The sequence below is a fragment of the Rattus norvegicus genome, chromosome 9, assembly GCF_021556685.1.
Source record: "Rattus norvegicus strain SHRSP/BbbUtx chromosome 9, alternate assembly SHRSP_T2T, whole genome shotgun sequence".
Lineage (NCBI taxonomy): Eukaryota > Metazoa > Chordata > Mammalia > Rodentia > Muridae > Rattus > Rattus norvegicus.
Genome location: NC_141542.1, coordinates 100797415 through 100814730, shown reverse-complemented (window position 1 = coordinate 100814730; position 17316 = coordinate 100797415). Strand labels below are relative to the sequence as shown.

Genomic DNA, 17316 nt, shown 5'->3' with positions numbered 1-17316 from the left:
TGTGGTTGGATGAACAGTTTTTTTTTTAAAGATGTATTTATTTATTCTATATAAGTACACTGTAGCTGTCTTCAGACACACCAGAAGAGGGCATCAGATCTCATTACAGATGGTTATGAGCCACCATGTGGTTGCTGGGAATTGAACTCAGGACCTCTGGAAGAGCAGTCAGTTGTCTTAACCACTGATGAATGGTCCTAATTAGAGAATCACGACTGCAGTTTAGAAGTGGACCAGCTTAATTCTCCACCCATCTCAAATGGGGAGGGGCTTGTGAGCAGGATGATTGCTTATTACGGTTTCCCAAGTTGGGGTCCAGGGCACTGTAGCAAACAGCAAGGTGATTTTTGATAGTACATGTCTTGGTCTCTGTTCTATTGCTGTGAAGAGACACAGTGAACAAGGCAACTTTTTATAAGAAGAAATCATTTAATCTTGGGCTTGCTTACAGTTCCGGAGGTTCAGGACATTAAATGATCGTCATGCAGGGGAGCAGACAGACTTGGTGCTGAAGCAGTAGCTGCGAGCTTTACATCCTGATAGGCAGCAGACAGATAAAGGGCCTGGTGTGAGTTAAGTGATGCCCCTCCTTTAACAAGGCCACACCTCCTAATCCTCCCCTAACAGTTCAAAGGGGGAGTAATCATGCAAACATATGAGCCTACCGGGGTATTTTCATTCAAACTACTACACTATATTTTGTAAGATAACCTTTCTCATCCTTAAAAAAAAAACAACCAAACAAAAATAAGCAAACAAAAAACTCAGCTGTGTGTTCATTTTAATGCCCATTAGGAAAGGAGTGGAAAGCACACTTCTTCCACCTGGCTTCTGGGTGTCATTGCTTTGGAAAAGGCAAACATCTTAGTTAAAGGATGCAGTGATTTAAGGGGAAAACCTCAAATAAATGGACCCATTCTTTGATAATTATTTGTGCTGAGAAATATTTTATGTTACAAGAGTCTAGAAAGTCCTGATTCTCAAGGAGTAAGGCAAATGCACTCGTGTTCATCAGGCGAAAGTACTTATAGCTGCATGAATGAGAGAACCATACCAGGTAATGGTCATTAGAAAGAGATGAGCATGGGTTCTAGGGATAAAGCCTGCTCTTAGGATCTTGTAGGTGACATGGTGACAAGTTCAAGAGTAAAGGAGGGACAGAGCCCTAGGTCCAAGTTGATATTTTCTGAGCTTAGACCTAAGGGGCAGGGCAGTCTCAAAAGAAGGCAGAGTTCAAGTGAGTAGCCAAGTAGAATAACCTGGGCTGAAGTATTAGATGTTCCAGAATGGTTCGTGTGCCAGAGAAGAGTATCAGAAGTTGTCTTTTCTGAGACAACAAAATGGCTCAGTGGGTAAAGGTGATTGGTGCCAAACCTGATGACCTGGCTTCTGTCCTCAGGACCTACATGCTGGAAAAGAGAGAACTGACTTCCACAAATTACCTTCTGACCCCTCCCCTCTCCAGCTCATGGTGGCATGTGTGCATCTGCACACACGCACACACACACACACACACACACACACACACACACACAAGATAGACACACAGACAGGCATTTCCATACATGCACACACACACACACACACACACACAAGATAGACACACAGACAGGCATTTCCATACATGCACACACACACACACACACACACACACAAGATAGACACACATACAGGCATTTCCATACATGCACACACACACACACACACACAAACTGAAAAAAAATTTAAAGGAAAGGAATTAGCTTTTGTGTTTGTTCTCTTAGGAAAACTATATTTAAATAGTGATTTCTGAGATGTGTTTGACATCTCAATGTAATCTAGTAGCCTCATATTTCAATTTAATATTCATTAGTCAGAAAAGAAACCAGTTACCCATTTTAACACTGTGGTTGGAATCACATCTGACAGATTCTCTCAGACACAACATCTTTTCAGTTGGGATGTGTTCAATCTTGGCATTCTCACATGCCAGATTAGCCTAACCCAAACCCAAAGTGACAGTACTGTGGGTTGAACAGGACCAACACCATTCTTTCTGTATTTGGTTTGTGTTGGGTTTTCTTAGTGCTGTGAACAAGTACCTAACCAGAAGCAGCTTAAGGGAGGAAGGGTTTACTTTGGCTCACAATTTGAGCTATACAGTTTGTTATGGAGGGGGAAGCATGGTGACAGATGGCTCTATGGTGGTGGGCGATTATAGCTGGGGCTTTGGCCTCCTTATATTTGGTAGAGGAGGACACAGAACAAAGACAAGAAGTATGCCTGGGATATAAGGCCCCAAGGTCAATGTGGTGATTAACTTCCTATAGCAACCAGAGCCATTGTCTAGAGACCAAGTGTTCAGACATATGAGCCTATGGGGACATTTTATGATCAAGTCTCACTATGCTTCTACCTCTTTCTGGGGTTAAAAACTCATGGAAGTACAGGAAAAGTTTTATTGTTCTGATCTGTTTTCAACTTTTGATCCACATAGATTTGGGTCTTGCAGATTCACAAAACCTGGGTATCCAGGAAGTTCTCCTTGCTGGGAAGATAAACACATACAGGCCATCTCTTCCTTTTGGTCCTTTCCAACAACATGTGATTCTAAGCTCATACTTGCCCAATGTGTTTATTTCACAGGAAACATCACCACTTCAATGCTCTGATATTGTTTGCAAGCCTGACTAAGGTTGAAACTAATTAGCTTCATTCTATTCCTAATTGGGTTTATGTGTGTGTGTGTGTGTGTGTGTGTGTGTGTGTGTGTACAAGTTTGTATGGTGTGTTCCTGTGTACATGTGTGCATGTGTGTGGAAGCCAGAGGTCAATATCCAGTGTCTTCTGCAATCGTTCCCCCATCTTAACTTTTGAGACGAGTGTCTTGTTGAATCTGGACTCCACCCATTTTATCTCTGGCAGGGAGAGTTCAGGGAGCTTCTCAGCACTGGGATTTCTGGGCACACACTATCAGACCTGGCTCTATGTAGAGACTGAAATCTGAATTCAGGTCCTCACACTTCTGAGAAAGACACCTTTCTTGACTGAACCATCTCTCTGGTCTGGTCTCTTTCATGATTCTAAAGGCAACTTCATTGCCTCTCTATTTGATCTTCTACTCTGTATTGGTTTATTTCTAAATCTCTTCTGATCCTACAGATGGACTTTTTATCTTGACTACTCCTTCTCTTCCTCAGCCTCCCCCAACGCGCTGGTTTCTAATTTCCTTCAGCGATGGATTAGATGATGATTCTAAGTTCATGCATGCTAATCTCCTTTGGGTAGGGCAGGGCTTTCCTTCTCCTCCCCCTCTTCTTCTTTTGTTTTTTGAATCCTGTTTTTCTCATATCTTTATCTGGTTCCAGGCTAGTGTGAATCTGATGCTAAAGACTGTGAGTTGTTTGGTACATTTAAGAAGAGCACTAGGCCAAGTGGTTGCAGCATGGTCGTCAGTGGGGACAGTGGACAAAGAGAAGGAAGGCAGGAACCAAACCAAGTCTTACCTTTTAGTTACTGACTAATTTTCTTCCAATCATTTTTGGGAAACCACTGGTTTACATATAAGTGTCATAGGAAGTAAATGACACCTTAAAATATTTCTCTGACTAATTCTGTGTGGAGAATGCATTGAAAGAAAGCCGATGTAAAGAGATGGTCTGGGAAATTTGCTGGAGTCCTGAGAGACAGTGACGCACAGGCAGGGACGATAGAAAAGATGTGTTGAGGCTGTGCCGGTGATGTGGGAGGCTGGCTGTTAGTGCCTGTGGGCTGGTAGTCAGAAGGAGCCTGTCACTGGCTAAGGAAGAGGTGCTTTTACAGTTCTGATCCCTCCATGTTGGTTTGTGTAGATCTTTCTTTGGAAACTAGTGTGAAACTTGTCATTGCCCTGCATTTTAACGGACACGTGTCATTCACCTATTCTGCATAGTTCTATGCCTTTTCAAACATTTTCTGCCATTCTTTGTTGACTGTCCACTTGGGAGCTCTTACATACATGGGTATGTGGTTCCCGAAGATCCAAGAGCATTTACCTGTAGCATACTGACAGCCACTAGGTCACCTTTCCTTTCTTGAACATCTGCATGCTTCTCTGGGTGTCTGTTCCTACTGCTGGCTGGAAAATGCCATGAGTGTTTGGTACGCTTCCCCTAAGAAGAGACCAACCTACTTTCAGCAGGATAAAAAACTCAGACAAAGAGATTTTAATATTTTGTTCCATTCAAAGTCCTGTCAACTGAGTCTTGTTATGAGATTTAAAAAAACAAAAACAAACAAACAAACAACCCCCAAAACAAGCAACCAAACAAAAAAGACGCATACAAACTAACAAATGAAAAACCACCAGAAGGCTCAGAAAGAGTGATTAGGGTCAGTCTTAGGTATCCAGTCCTGAGAATCGTGTGTGTGTGTGTGTGTGTGTGTGTGTGTGTGTGTGTGTGTGTTATGGTTGGCAATTTCTATCAGGTTACTAGTCTTTGAAGGCCCAAGAAATGTCTTGCTAATGGTTGATGGCTCCTGAATTCATGCTTGAGGTTTTGTGCTTTGCTTCTCTTCTTCTAGAGATGGCCATTGTCAGCTAATGAGAATGATGTAGTAGTCATTCCCTAGTAACTCACAGGATGCCAACAACAACTCTTGGCTCTCCATGACCAGCCTGGTGTGGACAGGCATCAGTACCGTTCTGCACATGCATGGATGGACACTGGCTATAGTTGCTATGATGCTGGCGGTCCTGGGATTCTGGTAATTACTATGTATTTCCAGTATTGCCAAGGATGTTCTGTGTTCCATAGCCTCACAACCCCAGTCTGCCTCTCTGTGTCTCCTTTTTCCCTGCTCCCCCAATGGATGCCTCCATTATCCGTCTTCATTTGCAGACATGCGAGCCATAGGCATGCCAGGAGACTCATAGGTGACAATTCACTCTCTTTACCTAGAGTCTTTTAAGTATGATTTCATTGTTTCTTGTGCTTTCAAAGTTTGTACAGACTTTAAAGCACAAGGGGAAGAAAATAATGAGATAATGTTTACCCCAGGCAGGACCTTCCTCAGTAGGGAGCTGCTATTGATCTTGGCATACGAGAAATGTTCTATCAGACCTTCTGAAGCAATGTAGAGTTTCCACAGTCACTCACTCAATGCCTGTTGGACCCAAGTCATTATGGCAGCCGCAACACCCAGCACATTAAAATGCGAATTAATTTCTTTGATTGTTTACTTATAAAATCTGTGTACAGAATTGGCATGTCAAACAGGACCTCAGATTCACTCCACTTAGAGCTTCAAATCTTTAGGTCTATAAAAAGAAGTACACGAGGTTACTTGTATAGTTTCACACAACTGCAGTTCTTAAAAGAAAAAAATTTGGCAGATGGTGGACTGGGAGGGGAATAAAATCTGGAGTGTAAAAATTAAAAAAAATAAAATTTGATATTAATACATATAACGAAAATGGAATTATTGGGAGTGGGAGGGAGACAAAAGAGTAATGGGGTGAATATGGAAGCAGATATGGAGATTTAATGAAATCTATTGCATATAATTACTATATGCTAATAAAAAGATTGAAGTGTTTAAGTTTCTAAATGAGCTACATGTTAATTAGAGAGGACATTAAAACCACTCTTTAAAAACAATCCCCTTTTCAAAAGGGCACATAATGAAATATTTATAAAAGCGTAATTTGTTTTAAGAAGTCCTTAGTCGGGAAGCTCTGAGGAGACCAGATGAAGTTATATAGAAATGTTAAAGCTAGCTGTCAAGGGTGATGGGTTAGATCTTAATCTCTTCATATTTACATTTGAAATTTCAAATTGTTCAAAGCAATGGTTATTAAAAAATCTCTTCTATCACATCTCTTTCTTCCTTCCATTAATTAATTATTAATTAATTAATTCCAAGACAACACAGCATTTCTCTGTGTAGCCCTGGCTGCCCTAGAACTCTCTCTGTAGACCAGGCTGGCCTCAAACTTAAGGGACCTGCTTGCCTCTCTCAAGTGATACAATTAAAGCCATGCACCATCTCCACCTGGCTAATGTCTTCTTCTTTTTTTTTTTTTTTAAAATGAGGCTGCCACTATGTAGTCCAGGCTGGCCTCGGCTTTGTCATCCTTCTGCCTCAGCCTCCTAAGTCTGAGATTACAGGCAGAAGCTAAGATGTTCTATTTTCTGTCTAGGTCGCTTACTGATTTAGGCATAAATGAGTTTTAAGGACTTGGGCCCCAGGAGTTTGAATCCCTGCTGACTGTGCAAATGATTTAATCTTTCTAATCCTCAATTTCCTTATTTCTAAAAGGGAAGGGATGGGCTAAAAGACTGACTGTATGATTAGACTGGTTGTCGGTTATTCAGGCCACTGAAGGGGCAGGGAAGGTCTTCTCTGCCATGGATTCACCAAAACTTTGTAAACCCTCAAGGTAGGAAAGTGGGCAGGTCCCCCTCCCCGAGAGTTCCCTAACTGTCCTAAGGTCATCTCTAGCCCCTCAACAGGACCCACCCCTAGGTTATGTTAATTTTAGGTGAAAAGTCTGAACAAAAGCCATGAATAGGCGTCTGAATTTTCCACAGAAACCCACCAATCCCTGAGCTCAAAAACCCACCATTCCCTGTACAGGAAAGTCCACCAATCCCTGAGCTCCCTCAGCTCAGCACTTGAAATCCCAACAATCCTCCCTGTGGAAATCTTCACTTTAGGACCCCTCCCCCCACCACAAGAACCCCTGTATAAGCACCTTGCTTTGCCCAAATCCCTGCTGCTGCTGTCTGCTTCCTCCTGTGAGTGTAGACCGCCACTCCTGGATTCGCCCCTCTACATCCTGGACCCTCCAATAACTAAATCTCTCTCATGAGATTTGCTGCCTCATGTGACTCTCTCATTGGAAGAAGACAAGAAGCAATGGTGAGAAGAAGGGAAGAAGAGAAGGAGCCAGGCTGAGGCTCCTGAGCTCCTGAGCTCAGCTGGGGATACCGAACCCCTGGGAGCTGCAACACCTCTGCTGAGGAGACTTCCTTTTACAGCTATGTGGTTCCTGGGCACCAATGTCTCAGGATGCCCTTCCATTGGGGCACTCTCCCACCTCAAAGCTGCTTGGTTCCTGGGCCCTCATGTCTCGGGGTACCCTTCCATTACCCTTCACCCTTCAGAGCTTTGTGGTTCCTGGGCCTCTGAGACTTAGGACACCTTCCTATCCAAACAGAAAGGCCATCATAATGAACATATGTGAACATACTGTTTTTGGCCAGATGTTCTCGGCCTTCTACTGACTCACGTGTTGAATCTAGAGCTTTCATTTGAAGATACATTCTTGCTATGATGTCATATTGAAAGATTCCTTTTGGAATTCTGAGTTAATTTCTTATCTTGGTGTTGGGATTTTAGTTCACAGGCTGACCTCACTCCCTTACATTTAAATAATTGGAAATGCTTGTTTGGAGGTGAGGAGGAGGATGGCTGGAGATGCCGAGATGGTGGCTCCTGTTCATTGTAATTTCCATGAACTTGGCAGGTAACTGGGTCTCAGAGTTCATCTTTCACTCAGCTCATTGAGTTTTGCAAGTCTCAGCTGTGTGTGCTAACAAAAGCCTTTCAAAACCAATAATCCAGAAAGGCAAGTTTTCATGTAGTTAAAACCACCATGGCAAGTTACAAAATACTACTGTATGGTTATAATTGTATAGAAAATATGTCTGACTAAAATTTACAACAGGTTTTCTCTCCAGATTGTCCAGTGGTCCTGTTACTCAAATATCAAAACTGAGGGCAAATTTTAAAAAATTTAAATTTATTTTATATCGTGTATTTTCCATCACCCACTCTAAGAGGAGGAACATTTTAGTGTGCTATTTTCTTTAAACTTGTCTCTCTGGAGGGCTTTGTTTTAAAAGTGAATTAAAAACCTGGGATTTATTTAAAGCCTTCAGGCTGCCCAAGGTGTTCCAGGAGATTTACAGCCTGATTTTCCCACCATTTGCCTGCGATTATGTTACTATCCCACAAGATTACCTGGGGGCTGGCTTCACAGAAAAGGGTGAGATGGATTTATGACTCAAATAGGTATCAAGAATAATATCTCTTAGTCTTTAAAATGAGAGCCCAGGGTACAGAATTAACACAGGTGGCTGCCTTTAGTTCTAAATATTATCCATTAAAATATTTAATACCTCTTATATAGAGGTACGGTGGTGACTCTGGGAAGGTAACTGTCATCTTAGTCCAAGGGCACTCTATGTGTCCCTAGACACTATTCTAGGGACAGTGCAATTCATTCTCACGTCTGAAACTTCCAATGTATAAAATTCAGATTTAATTAATTTTTAATTTAAAAATTTAAAACAATTTTTAGAATGAGCAAATTTTGAACCATACTTCTAACGTTATGGTAGTTTCTGGTTATAAAACTACATGAGATCAAGAAATCTCTAATACTCTTTCGCAAGGTGGTTGCTTCCAAGGGTGGGTTCTGGTTGAGTTCCTTAATTTGAGGGTGGCTCTGGTAGTTTTGGAATACCAGGTCTTAGACAATGGGCATCTTCTTTTTCTGCAGGTTATACTGGAGAGCTTTGCCAGTCCAAGATTGATTACTGTGTCCTAGACCCGTGCAGAAATGGAGCCACATGTGTGTCCAGCCTCAGCGGGTTTACCTGCCAGTGTTTGGAAGGTAAGATGTCATTCAATACTCTTGGAGAGCTTCTCATTTTCCTCTTTAAGTCATAAACTCTTTTGATCAGTTTAGTACTTTTAGTTTCTAAATACTTCATATGAGAGAATCTTATCATTTATCTATCTATATATATGTATATCATCTATCTATCTAATCTATGTATGTATCTAATCTATCATCTATCTAAATCGTATATATGTATCTATCATCTATATCTCTATTTCATATGTACGTATCATCTATCTATATCAATGTATATCTATCATCTATCATATGTCTGTCTGTCTTTCTGTCTGTCTATCTAGAGCAAAACCAAAAGATGATGCCCTCACTTGTTGTTGTTTTGTTTTCTTTTATTTATTGAGAAATGGTCTTATCTAGCCCAGGCTGACCCAGAACTTGCTATGTAGCTGAATACAACTTTAAATTCTGGACCTTTCTACCCCTACCTCCTGAGTGCTGAGATTATAGGCATGCATTGTGGTGTCCCACATGGGTTCCCTTCACCACTATATTTGAATACTATATGCAACCCAGACACTTTGGTCATTTTGGCATAGTAATGTATTCTAATAGAGTGAAAATCCACTCAATATTCCTATACATTTTAGTTCCCATACAAATTCACATCCAGCATAAAGTTTGTCTTCTTTGTGCTTTACAGCAACTTTCTATCTTAGAAAAATTAAGCCACTGGTTAATAGTCTGATCTTTAGGCTTGTTTTTATTTGAACAGATGATTTACTGTTAAGAAAAAGAAGGCAGGCAGGTAATCGAAGGCAGAGCTTGGCATTATGGAATGGTTTGTTCTCCTTTCTGCTGTGAGGGGATTACTCTAAATCCTTAATGTTGTAAGAACAGCGCAGTGGTAGAGTTTTCTTTGCCTAAAACTGTCAAGTGGGCTCCCGATTCACAGACAACACAGGCAACTATGTAGAGTTTCATACTCTTTGGAGGTTAAACATAGATTCTGCATAGACATCCACATCTTAATACTTCAAATCACCCTCAGCTGTCCCTGGCCAAATGTTGGCACTTTTTGGGGTACCTACCTTATTAGGTTCAATTTATCTACCACCGTTCCAACTCTTATTCCACCCTAGTCCCTTCCAACCCCTCAATACTATGTAGGAGAGAAGGTTAGAAGGGGAAGGTGGGTTGACCTTTTTAGATTAATTATTGCTTTTTAGGGCCAAGTCCAATCTTCATTGTCTGAATATCTCCGACTTCTCATCTCTTTGCTCATGACCACTTGACAAACAGCAGCAACAAGAACCAGATTCCTTGAAGTGTGCCTCTAGCCCCTTTCGAGTCTCCCACATGTTATACCCTCTTAAAAGTTCCCAGAATTCCAAATGTAAACTATCTGCAGCTGGGCAAAAAAAAAAATCACGCCTTTCCTAGTAACAAAACAAATCATAGTCACCTGCCATGAAGCAAGCTCATCTGGGTTTTCAAAGAAATCCAAAATCTCACTACAGGCAAATGCCTGGCCCTCCTTCTAATACTAGGGTCCCTGTGAGCTGCACTTGGGTTTAATTCCTGCTCACCTAGGAAGAAGCATGAGCAGGATGGACGAGTTTCACCCACAACCCCAATTTCGTGTGTTGGTAATGCATATGGTTTCCATAGTGTAGGGGGTACTATGTGCTCTGTGAGCCTGCTCTTTAGAACGCCCCTTCTCCTATCTTTCTTTGGCAGTGCAGACAAAGAGAGGAAACTTGGAGGCACACCAGGGCTGATGGCCAAGCAAGAACAACCATTGTTGCTTGCCCACAAAATACTCCCCAGCTTCCCAAAGCTTTGTCACACTTGGGATGAGTCAGTTGCCACCTACTTCTTCTAGACTTTTCCTTCAGTCAGAGTCAGGGTTCAGAGATATTATGGATCCATCTGGGAATTTTTGCAGAAGAGTTTAGTCAACTCCCAAGCACTTCATTATTTCTTTGATAGTTACCAGAAAGGTACAACAAAACTCCAGAGGCTCAAAGAGGGCAGATTGCACAACTTGAGCTAGAGTTTCACTAGCTTTTATTCCTTCTTGGCAGACATTTCTAAGTACTTGCTACACATCAGGTGCTGTGCTAGACAGTAGTCCTTGATGGTTGGAGAAGCTGGTAGGACCCCTGGGTACAGTCTAGTTCACTGAAGGCCTGAGGGCAGAAGTGATGAGGGCTTGGAGGCAGTTAGTTGAAAAGGGGATGGGAAAAGGTTGCTGGGCTGCAAATGAGTCACTACTTATTCATTCAGGAGTAGAGGGAAGCAAAGGCTTAGAGTTCGAGTCCAGCTCTTCCACTCACCTCTCTTTCATGAACAAGTACTTTTTCCCTTTTGGAGCCTCAGGGTCTCATCTACAAGCTGATGATGTGTGCTGTACAGGGTAAGCAAAAGGATTCAAGGCATCTCCTGTTTTTATTAAAATCGGATGCAGATAAAAGTGCTCAGTACAGCAGCTGGATATGGTCTCAAGGAAGATGGGTATTTTTTGTCATTGTTCCATCACTAATTGTCATTAAACTGCTGGCAAGTTTAAACCAAACAATTTGATCATTTCATTCTTGGACAGTATTGAACATAATTGGAGAGAGATGAGAGTGAAAATAAGGAGAAAGGTCTGGGGACTGTTGTAGAAACCCAGGAAGTAATTGGCTTCCTGGAATTAAAGACCAGACACTAGGAAGAAGCAAGAAGCTGATATCTGTGAGAGAATTTCAGGGAAAAGAGACAGGGGCTCTTGGGAAGGACTGGCATGGAGGGCAGGGCCTGTGAAGTGGAGGTTATGTGGCTTCCACCATGTTCTAGTTGGTTGTGCTTTTTAATAGAGGAAACAGAAATGGAGACGTGGCTTTTATAAAGCTTGTGTTTCAGGGGCCCTTGGTTCACACCAGTGAGACACCGCTGAGGAAACTGGCTAAGTCTAAATAAGAGCCACTGACCACAGTAGTCTAAGTCCTGGGTACCAGGTCTAGGACGTTTCTCCATCCAAGGTCCTATGCCTGCCCCATTCTGAGGAGACTGTGGTACTCAGGTATTGAAAGGAGGAGGCTGAGTATCCCAGGAATCTTTTTTTTCCTTTTCCTTTTTTTTCAGAGCTGGGGACCGAACCCAGGGCCTTGTGCTTGCTAGGCAAGCGCTCTACCACTGAGCTAAATCCCCAACACCCCCAGGAACCTTTTTATTTAGAGATCTCTCTCCATTGATGATTGAGATGGCACTGGGAAGGTCTGAAATCTTTGTAGCCAGTGATAAGCATTCAAAAAGGCATTTAAAAAGGATTTTATTTAACAGCCCTTATATTGAGTTTTTAAGTGTCACACACACACACACACACACACACACACACACACACAATCATTGTACTTTGCTCATATTTTGTTATCCCTACCCTTCCACATCTCTCCTTTCTACCACCCACCTCACTCCAAAATAATTAGTTCCCCTTCTGCTTTGATGGCATCTATCCAACCATCCATGTATCATCTATATAACCTATCAATTATCTATCATCTGACTGTCTGTCTACCTACCCATCTACCTATTGATATTCTTTCTAAGAGAAAAAATGATATTTGTTTATCTGTGGTTGGCTTATTTTGTTTCATATGATGATCTGTGGTTGTATTCATTTTCCTGAAAAAGCACAGTTTTTTCCTTCTTTCTGTCTGTCTTCTTGCAGTAGCTGTGTAGTAACTACATATGTAGAACGTTTTCTCCATTGAGAAGAGCTTGTGCCTCTAAGATTCTTCTCATACCAGCTCCCACACTAAACAATTCTGAAAAATGTCTTAAGGCATGAAATATTCTGGAATTCCGAGCCAGTCCTTGACTTTCTTATAACCACAGGCTTTTTCACCCATGCCCCAGTTCCAAAATAACACTCAGAGGCTTAAAATTATTAATAAATGCCAAGGCTGTAAGCTAGGTTGCTACACCAACCAACTCTTAATATCCCATTTATTCTAATTTGAGGTCAGCTGCAATCTCAGTGGGAAAACTTTCCTCCTGCCCAATTCTGTCTTAACCGGAAGTTCTGCCTCCTAATCCTGTCTCAGCTTATTGGCCATTAGCTTTTTATTGACAGGTGATTTTTCCACACAGCACACAGAAGATTATCTCCACACCCTTTTGCTTCCTTTCTACTTTGTCTTTCTTTATATTGATGTTGATTCTTCCTCCCCCCTTTTAGGAACTGAGAGTAGGAAATTTATTTATTCTTCTTATTGCCCTCAAGATTCAAACAACCCTAGCAGTGGATTCTGTTTCTTGTTAGCAAGAGGATATAGTTGGTAAATGACTCACCCATGAAATAGAACTCTCAGATGCTAATCTCTTTGCCCATCAACTTGATCCTTGCAATGATTTCATGAAGCTCAGCCTATTAATATTTTTATTTAACAGACTGGAAAGAGGGCAAATAGCTTGCTTCTGGTCCCGTAGCCAGAAATGAACCCAAGTGGCTGGTTCTCACTGCTCTTTAAACCACTTTAACCACCCCTGGACATAACGCTTTAAAAAGACCTATGGTGTTTATTTTATTTTATGTATACATTTTGAGGTGGGATATGTATACCTGGATGACCTTGAGCTTTTTATGTAGTTGAGGATAGCTTTGGACCTCTGAACCCCCTGATCCTACCCCCTGAGTGGGGGTTACACATGTCTAGCATCCTGTGCTTCATGTCGTGCTGGGGATTGAAGACATGCACACTAAGACAAGTGACCGGCTGAGCCACATCTCCAGGATCTGTGATACTTACTCTTTTTATTTTTTACTGGTTCCCTGAGAATTTAGTACAATGTATTTTGATCATATCCATGCGCCCCCATCTCCTCCCTGATCTATGTCCCCCTTCCCTGTCCACCCAACTGCATGCTTTTAAAAAGCAAACAGAACAAAAATCCTCAAGACCAATTTGCACCGTCCAGATACTCTTGGATGTGTGGCTTTTCACCGAAGCATGGTCAGTTGAGGAACTCCACTGTCAGAGAAAACTGGCTCTCTGTCTCCAAGCAGCTAAGGATTGCTGATAGCTTAGCGGCTGAGGGTAGGCCTTTGTGTAGATCTCCATTTTCCATGCTGGGATTTGGTCTGGCTTGGGTTTGCACGGTGCTTGTGTCTGCTGTGATAACCGCTATGAGTGTGTGTGTGCAGCCTGCCCCTGACGCCCATCTTTCATGACCGTCTTTGTCACCATAAGCACGAACGAGTAAAGTAAATGTATTTTGTTGGGTTCTAAATCTTCCATACTTCTCTACTATTCCTTAAGTCTGGAAAAAGGGGAGTCTCCCTCTCCTTTTTTTGTCCTTTGTTACCTGTTTTTTAAATCATGGAATCTGCTCACAACAGCCCTTTTCAGGCCAGGACGCTGTGGAATGGAGAGCAGGGCTCCCCTATGGACAGGGCTTTTATCATGGCTTGAGAGTGTCTCCCATTCTGCCTTCCTTCATCCTTTCCCCTTAAAGGTTCTTTCCCTATGTGATCTGGAGAGAGCACTCAGGAGATGAACTCCTTCCCAGGAGCTGTCTCTTTGACATCCTCCTCCTTGAAAAGCCTTTCCCACAGCTCAGAACCAGGCATTTGGGAGAAAGCTGTGTCAACATCACTAACTGTCTTTTTGGTGTGTGTGCTGATCTCTGACACTAAGATGTCAGCCTTCCTCATCCCTGAATTCCCTTTTCAAAAATATGTATTTATTTTAAATGATGTGTATATACATTGAAGAATGAGCAAGCGTGAGTGCATATGCCCAAGTAGGCCAGAAGAGGGCAGCAAGCAGATCCTCGGAGCTGGCATTTACAGGTAGTTGGGAGCTGTTCAATGTGTGTGTGGAGAACCAAACTGGTGTTCTTTGTAGGAGAAGTACAAGCTCTAAACCAATGATCCAACTCTCCAGCCTCTGAATTCTGGTTTTATTTTTGATTTCTATTTACCTTTCTCTAGTTCCATATTTTAAGAATATCACTTGTTCTGATTATAATAGGGACTGTAAAGGCATTCATTCATTTTATCTATTTTATTGAGTGGTAACAATGGCAAAGATGAGGAAGAAAGTTTGGTTCAGAACTTTGAGATCCTTTAACTTGAAACTAGATGCATTTTAACTCTGAGGGTTTCTGGTTATTTATACAGCCTCCCCGTGAGGATGTCTCATATTTTGTTCAGAACATTGAGATCTTTAAATTAAAAGCTTCATGAATTTTTTTTCTATAGAAGAGAGTTTATTCAGGGCATGGGGAAGGGAGTTGAGAATAGAGTGAAGGTAGATAGATAGATAGATAGATAGATAGATAGATAGATAGATAGAAGAAAGGGAAAGAAGAGAGGTCAGCCAGGAACATGTGGGTGGGATGGGTGGGAGGGGAATGGGAGAGTAAGACTGTAAGAGAGTAAGAGAATAAGAGCAAACTTTGTGAATTTTAACTCTGATGATTTGATTATGAATACCCTACCACTGCATACCAGTCTTTCAATATGTGGATATATTTAAGCTCATATGCAAATACAGTTTAGATGTTACCTTTAAGGACCTTATTTCTAAATGTCTTTGATTCCAGTATATCAATTTAAGAGTCTCTTGATAAATACATAAAATACTTTTTGTTTTAGGTAATGGTCTCTAAAATGGTTGTTTTAGAGAAAGGTCTTAAGCATCACTAGAAGGAGGCTTGGGGTCTATTCTATTACCCCAGAGGTCTTGCAACAAGCAAGCTTCATGGGAAACACTTTCGTTTTCCTAGATTTTACACCCCCAGGTACTCTAGCTACGTGAACCCCTTTGCCCAACTCCAATTTCAGTGAGAAAGCTTCGCACCTTAAAGGGTTTACAGATGCTCAGAAAACATGGTGCAGGAGCGACGTCTGAGGTAATCTGTCCTGTTCACAAACTAGACATATCATCTAATATGTGTTTAGGTATCACACCACTCTGGGAGCGGGCTGCTTTCTGCAGTGTTCTGGTGTAGATGATGGCTTGGTGAGAGCATTCTCTTAGGACCACATAAAGTTCGTGTATTTATGTAAGAACTTACAGCACGTTCCCATAAACCTAACAGGCTAGAATACATGTCTTTCTTCCTCCTATTTGGCAGGATCCTTGAGAACAACCTTCCACTTAGGAACCACAGCAGCTTAGACCCCTGGCTTCTAACTGGTGTAGAGTTTCACCTTTAGTAACAGAACAGGGCATTCTGTGAGGTTGCTAAGTGTGAGCGATGTTTGACTCCTAGGTTTTGTCCTTATTTGATTTTCATTTTATGAAAGAGTTCTCATTTTTTAAAAAAATTCCTTTTCTTTCCTCTGCTCTGTGCACAGTTCAGTTCCTCTGAGATTATTTGAATAGCAATACTGCAGACAGGTTTGTTTGTCCTCCCCCCCAATTATCTTCGAGACAGTGGCTGGGTCCTGACTCCCCTCCTTCCCACTGGGAAATCCATGCCGATGGGCGGCTTCAAACTGACAGGTGGCAGCCTGGACTTACTCTCTGGTGAATGAATGAATGAATGAATGAATAATGATGATGATGTTCTTATGTTTTTCTGTTTCTTTTTTTTCAAAAAGAGGTGATAGGGGTTGAGGAAGATAAGTCAGTAGTTAAAATGCTGGTTGTACAAGCAGGGTTGGGATGCCCAGAACCCATGTGGATGTAGGCTGGGATTGGTCACCCGCTTGTAATTATAGCACCTGGAAGGTGGAAACAGCAGGTCCCCTGAGCAAGCTGCATAGCTAGACTAACTGTACAGGCAATCTGTGGGTTAGATCAAGACAGCCTGTCACACATTAGGTGAAGGGCAATTGAGGAATGCTCCTAATGTCAGCACGCCTCTCTACATACACCTAGGCACTCTTGCATATACATGTTATGCTCCCACACGTATGTACATGTAAACCATATACATATACATGAAAAAAGGGAGAAGGGAGTGGGGAGATGGATTCACCTAGCATATACACATTAATTCAATTTCTGAGGCTTTCTTCAGGCTTTCTCTGCTCTTAACTCCACACAAAGAACCATAGGCAACTAAGGAATCCTGAGAGCAGGAGAGATAGTCCTCCTGAGGGAAGGGCACAACAATAGCTTATCCACTCCCATGGATCATCCCTGAAAATATACAAGTAACACTGTAGAGACCGAGCAGGTTATATGTAAGAACATATATGCATATATACATACATGCATGTAATAGTTAATGTAAACACAGAGCCAGGAGGGAAATGTGGGAGTGTCTAGAGGGGGGAAAGGGAAGAAAGAGATATTGTAATCATACTACAGTCTCAAAAATATATTCAGGGTTGTGTCTGTCTCTTATTTTTCTCTTGTGGTTCATAGAAAAACCACAGCTTCTGCAGTAACCATAGCAACCACATGATGCCTGCCCGTTGTCGAGTGTGCACTGTGTCTTGAGCAGCACGCTGTCCTTTAATGTTATTGATTCAGAACAACCTGGCAGTTAAAAGCTGAGGCTCAAATCGCTGCTGCTCCACGAGATTGAATCTGTGTTCATCACTTGCTTCTGGGTGACCTTGGGCAAGTTGCTTAAAATCCCCAGGCCCCATTTCCCCCTCTATGCAGTAAAGGTTACCACTCCTTTATTAGGAGCCACGGAACAGGGTTGTTCCAATAATTAAACAAGTCATGAGTCCCTGCCGCTTGGAAGAGTATCTAACAGAG

At 41.9% G+C, this 17316-nt stretch overlaps 1 protein-coding gene and 1 long non-coding RNA gene across 4 annotated transcripts in view; one reads left to right on the top strand and one right to left on the bottom strand.

The window, feature by feature from the left end:
* Positions 1-17316, top strand: part of Dner (delta/notch-like EGF repeat containing) — a 302538-nt gene that overhangs the window by 196010 nt on the left and 89212 nt on the right. For 2 of the 3 annotated variants that reach the window (XR_015628663.1, NM_001399331.1), the window contains 1 exon segment: positions 8528-8641. Coding sequence is in view for 2 of the 3 variants with exons in the window: in NM_001399331.1 (NP_001386260.1) it covers positions 8528-8641 (114 nt within the window). In the remaining variant the exon portion in view is untranslated. 3 annotated transcript variants of the gene reach the window in all.
* LOC120094725 (uncharacterized) lies at positions 410-6853 on the bottom strand. Its single transcript, XR_015629202.1, has 3 exons — positions 6716-6853; positions 4014-4130; positions 410-536 (listed from the first exon to the last, which is right to left on the bottom strand). It is a non-coding gene; the product is annotated as an uncharacterized LOC120094725 (long non-coding RNA).